At 40.9% G+C, this 5,799-nt stretch overlaps 1 protein-coding gene across 1 annotated transcript in view; it reads left to right on the forward strand.

Annotated features, from left to right (window-relative positions):
- The first annotated feature begins 713 nt into the window (after positions 1-713).
- Positions 714-5,799, forward strand: part of CLPX (caseinolytic mitochondrial matrix peptidase chaperone subunit) — a 43,460-nt gene continuing 38,374 nt past the window's right edge. Inside the window, exon 1 of the mRNA XM_004687672.2 lies at positions 714-975. Within this exon, the coding sequence (XP_004687729.1) occupies positions 897-975 (79 nt within the window). The 5' untranslated portion in view covers positions 714-896. The remainder of the gene's footprint in view (positions 976-5,799) is intronic.

The raw sequence follows: 5,799 nt of genomic DNA on the forward strand, positions 1-5,799 counted from the left end.
ATCAACTGTACAGACAGAGGGTTCAAAGGATAACATGAGAGCTTTTAATGGCGTTATTTACCAGGGTGTGATCAGGTTTAAGGGAACAAAGGATTGTAAAGCAACAGCTAAAAGAGTTATAACCATCAGCTTGGAAAGAAGAACTGTTATTGATCAACAGTTGCTTGGGGAACTAAATTAAAAAAAAAACCACTCCTTATTACAAATAAAGAAACTAAGGATAAAGAAACGAGGACTACAGGTTGCGGAAAGTCAGGGGAAGGAACTTATTGACTGACGCGTCTGGCGCAAGGTAGCCGAAGAAGTTTTAAAAACTCCTCTCAGGGCTGGTTAAGTCACGTTGACCTTGCCCGCTACCAACCGAAAATAAGCAATTTACTGCTACGGGTTGGGACTACAACTCCCGGCTTGCACCTCTTCAGGCCCGTCTCGAACTTCAACGTTAGGATAAAGCAACTTCCGGAAGAACTGCATTTCAGTACTCGTACTTCCCCCAGTTGGGACCGTCCACCTGCCGGAGCTTGCTCATTGGCTGCCAGGTCGCCGCCCCCTTTCCCTCATCGCACGTCGGTGTCTCACGCACGCACACGCAGCGCGTGCCCACGCCCCCTCCCTAAGTCTAGGACGCAAGCGCGCGCACGCTCCCCGGGCCCGGTAGGCGGGGGGTGTAAGGGGAGGAGATAGGGGGGGAGGGAGGGGGGTTAGGTATCTATTGAGTAGACGGCAGTGGGGGACGGACTGCGCGAAGGCCTGGCTGCCGGACTGGTGAACTCTGCTCTGGGCCTAGGGCCGGCGGGAGGGTCCGGAACCAAGTCTGCGCGCCCTACTGTGTAGCAGCCGGGCGGCTAAGGCCCGGAGGGCAGCAGGAGGGGAAGCCCTGGCCTAGTCCCGCGGAGATGTCCGGCTGCGGCGCTTGTACTTGCGGCACGGTTGCCGCGCGGCTCATCACCTCCTCGCTCGCCTCCGCGCACAGAGGTAACGAAGTAGTCCTGAGCCATTGCGACCCGGGAGAGGGCAAAAGGCCGACCCCACCGAGAGGGTGTATGGGGTGCGCGGAGCTTAGCCTGGCACCCTACACTTTCCTGTGGGATGGGCCTTTGCCAACCTCTGGAGCAGCTGTTTCTCACAGTTGAAGTAAACCTCTTAGGCTCTCCCGCCCGAGAGCCTGTAGGTCTCCTCATGTTGGAGTCACAATGTGGCCACTAAGCAGAAACCCCGAAAGAAGCACAGAAATGCTCCTTTCGTTGAAAAGTGTCCTCAGACCCTACTTGGACCTTCTCCGGGGACTAACCCCTGCCTCGGCTTCTCTTCCGGCGCCCGGCCGAGTTTCCTCTCGGGCCGGTAGGTGGCTCCGGGAAGAGCCGGGGTGAGGGGCTGCGCTGTTGGGGTGCCGGGCCGGGCCAGCCCCCCGGGACGCAGGCCGCGCGACACTCGCCGTGTCACTGTCGTTGTGCGGCCGCCGGCACCGGCCGTCACTCGCTCGCAGTGCTTGACATCGGGAAACCTCCGGGCCGGCTGGAAAGGGCCGTGGAGACGAGGGAAATTTCCCGAAGAAATCTTTTTTGAAGTACTTGGGTGTCTCTGCCGTCGTTGGCCACTTTTCCTAACTTGACAGCTCGAGATAGTTTCATGAGAGTAGCGCTTGTTTACCTTTCCTTTCTGTTTATCAGGAGCAGTGAAAAAGTGGTACCCCAGCCAAGATATTCCGGAAAAGAAACCATTTTCCTTTTCCCCAAATCTGTCAATGTCAGACTGCGAGGATAGATCCTGTTGTAATCACTTCTGACCAAGTTTGTTTTGACTTGTCCGCTTATGAGCGTTGGATAAACAAAATAGTCTCCCATGCCTACTTTTTAGATTAATTGTAAAATTGTCACTGTTTATTAAATGTATATTTCTAGGCAGTTAATTTCATGGAGAGGGATTCAGTGAGATAATATGGACAGAACCATTTGTACAATAATCCGTAAGTGTTAAGAAGTCCCAAGGCCCTAGATGCCTATTGCAGGAATTTGAGTTGCAGACACAAATGACAGGTATTTTAGTTAGCCTATTTGACATGTATTTGTTGAGGTCCCTTTTGCTGTTTCAGATGTATTGAAGTTTTCAACTCCCAAATTTAAAAAGGAATGGAGCAGACTATTTTGTGTCTCGGAGTGAATATGGAGTGTGTTCTCTTGGGGCAGGGAAGACTTTGACAAAGTTCTTGATCTGTCCCAATTTCCTTGAATACTATATGTCAGATGTGTGGGTTATTTTTTTCCTTTCCAAAAAAATTTCAAAAAAATATATCATTAGGTAAATCAACACAACTTAATGACTTACGTAGGAATATTATATGTGTATCAGATAATACAAGTTTGCCAGTGGTTTTCAGAAATAGAAAACCCTTTTTTTTACTGTAAAGGAGAAAATTAAGCTTAATATTAGACAGAACCCATATCATGATAGAATTTAACATAGTAGATACTCAAAGTGTATATAAATATACATGAACACAGAGATATTTTCTTTTAAGGAATTAAACACTAGAGGGTTATTTTTATTTGGGATTCCAGGAACACAAAAAAAAAATAGAAAAAATATAATTGAACTTTGGCTAGTTTATTATTATAAACAGTAAAAAATTTCATCAATAATAATCTAACAAGAAATTGTACAGTGAATTAAGATTAAAGGGAGAGTTTGGAGCTTTTTTGAAGTATAATGCTGTTCTCTATTTCCATTGGTCGGTCTGTCATGTCAGACCTTACAATTGTAAGTGGTAGTTAAAAAAATTATTTGGTAAATTGTCATACTAGATACTGGTTCTGTTTTCTTTTTTCTGAGAAGCTCTGTGTATCCAGTTTAATGTGTTTTTCCCACTATACTTTTTTATTGAAACCCAAAGTAGAAATTAAATTTTTTGACCCAAACTGCTAGTTTCCATTTTGATAAACTTAATGTACTTTGCACATTAAGTCAAGTTGCATCCTAAATATGTGCATTCAGAAATATTTGATTCATGTGTAACTAACTGCTTTCTGTCCTTGTCCACTGAAGGAAGGATGCCACTTTTTCAGGGTGTAGATGGAGATGTGAGGATGCTTATACATGTTGGTGTTCACAATTTTCTTGTATAATGTATGCTTGCTTTTACAGTTTTTAACTAGATTTTCTCTCTTTGCCAGTTCAATTACAATATGAGTTAAATTAGGCAAAGTAAATGATAAAGCATTTTTTCTGAGATTATAGATTATTTATTAACATTTTTCTTGACATATTCATCTTTAGACCTGCAGACCAACCCTAGTGAAAACATTTTCAAACTTGAGGAAAACTTTCAGAATTGATGTTACTGACTTCGTAATGATTATGATGTTAATACTTTTTTTTATTAAGAAACATTCAGAATTGGCCCTTCCTGGTGGCTAAACAGGTTAAAGTGCAGCACTGGGAAGCTAGCAGTGGTTGTTTCCATCCCCAGCCAGGCAGGTGACCCACATGGTGTGGCAGACCTCTCCTGTCTCACCTGCTGCTCTCCTCAGCAGTGTACTTTGTCAGTCTGCCTGTCCTGCTTTCCACTCTGTCTCTGTTGAATACTCTCACTGACCCTGCACCTCTGGCCTGTACCCCAGTACTGTATGCTTAAGTAGATAAATCTTAAAAAAAAAAAAAGTATATTCAGAATCGTGAAACAATAACTTGGTCATAAAATGAAAAATTGAGATTTTAATAAAAGTAATAAACATTTAAGTTGTCGCATTATTTGTGATTTTTTTTTTTAAAGATTTATTTATTTATTCATACAGAACTGGGTTACAGGTCAGAGATGCGGAGGGTGAGAGGATTCACCAAAGACAGAGTGGGGAACAGAACAGGCAGATCGACGAAGTACACTGCTGAGGGGAGCAGCGGGCGGGTCAGGAGAGGTCTGCCACACCATGTAGGACACCTCCAGGGTGGGGATCAAACTCATGCTTAAGCTTCTTTGTGCAGTGCTTTAACCCGCTGCGCCACCAGGGAGGGCCCTTATTTGTGATTTTTTTATTGAAGTTTTGTTTCCAATTTGTATTAGAACTTAGTGACCATGTATTTAGGCACTTGTCTTTTTATAGTTACCCACTTACATTTTGTACTACATACAAATATTAATTTTTCTTTATATATATATTCATGATCTGAAGTATAGATCAGTTTAAGCTGAGTCATTTGTTTTTGGAGAATGCTTCATTCAAGTTTGAATATGGGCTGTCAAACATTTAAAAATTGAATGAATTTTCTAGTTATTAACAGTCCTAAAATTTATGTACAGTGAGCAGTCAATATTGTCATTAAGTTCTAGCAAATTGATAAACCAAAGGACAATGAAAGCAGTCCTCTGATAATGTTTTATTTTACCTTACTTCACTGATGTTGATGAGAAGAAAATCCTAATTAGTATGAACAAAGTTGACATTCATAGACATATTTCTTTTTAGAAACAGCTTTGAAACTCAGGAAGCTTTCTTTGTGTGCAAAAAGTTTTGTAAAATGTTCAACTGTCTTCCCATGGGGATTACAATTGAGATAAAAAAATGTACAAAATGATGTAAAAATAAACTATTATATTATATATATAAAAAAAGTTTAACTGTCTTAATTAGTTGCTGCCAAGTAGTCTTTCGAAATATACTTTACAGAAATACTTTTCATTTTGACTGTTAGGAATTCTTTACCTAGAGTTCACAGGCCTTCAAAGGGTCAAGGAATGACATTCAGAAGTTCTGTGTGAACTTTTTTCATTAATCTCTAGCTGAAATAAAACATTTCCTTCAAGTTTGAATGTAGGCAACAAGTTTCAGTAATATTAGAGTATTTATGAGTTTGTCACCAAAGGCACAAATATTTTTATATCACATTTTAGTCGCTGAGCTCTCGAAATGTTGTTTATACTTTATCATTATCATTTTAACTTATCATTCAAAATAATTTTCATTATTTTGAAGTATGGTATTTATTATAAAGTTATTACTAAATCGTAGTTTTGTTTGTTGGTAAAGAGGCATAATTTTGTTTCCTTTGTTATGTATTTTATTCTATACTTTAAAAAATATTGTGAGGAAGGATCTATTCATAGACTCCACTAGAATGCCAGAAGGGTTCATGGCGCAGAAAGAATTAAAAATTAGTGATTTTCAGTGAAGATTTTATATTGTTATTGACTGGTCATTGGAATTAAAATGTGTGGTCTTCAGACTGGCAACATCACCATCAGCTGGGAACTTACTGAAATGCATTCTTGGGTCCTACATCCAAAATGAATCAGGGAAGAGCCTTGCAATTTGTGTGTGTGTGTGTGTGTTTTTATGCATACAGAACTGGAGTACAGACCAGAGATGCAGGGGCAGTGAGAGGACTCATCAGAGACAGTGGGAGGCAGAACAGGCAGATCTAGGAAGTACTGCTGAGGGGAGCAATGGGACAGGCGAGGTCTGCAGCACCATGTGGGTCACCTCCCTGGCAGAGGCTTGAACTTGTCTTGCAGTGACTTTGGCTAGCTTTGTTGTACTGTGCTTTAACCCATTATGATTATGTTACCAAGGAGGGTCCCAGTTTGTGTTTCTAATGAGCTTTCTGACACATGCTCAGAGTAGTTTAAAGAACCATAGATAAAGGATTAAAGACATCTTGTTTGTATAATAACCCATAGATTATAATGTCAAAATAGAAATTCAATACCATAACATTAGGATCAACAAAGAAATTTTTTTTTCAATTATTACAAAAGTTTATTTTTACATCATTTTGCACATTTTTTTTTTCCATCTCGATTGTAAT

Source organism: Condylura cristata, unplaced genomic scaffold (genome assembly GCF_000260355.1).
Source record: "Condylura cristata isolate star-nosed mole 26May11 unplaced genomic scaffold, ConCri1.0 scaffold00023, whole genome shotgun sequence".
NCBI classification, from domain to species: Eukaryota; Metazoa; Chordata; class Mammalia; order Eulipotyphla; family Talpidae; genus Condylura; species Condylura cristata.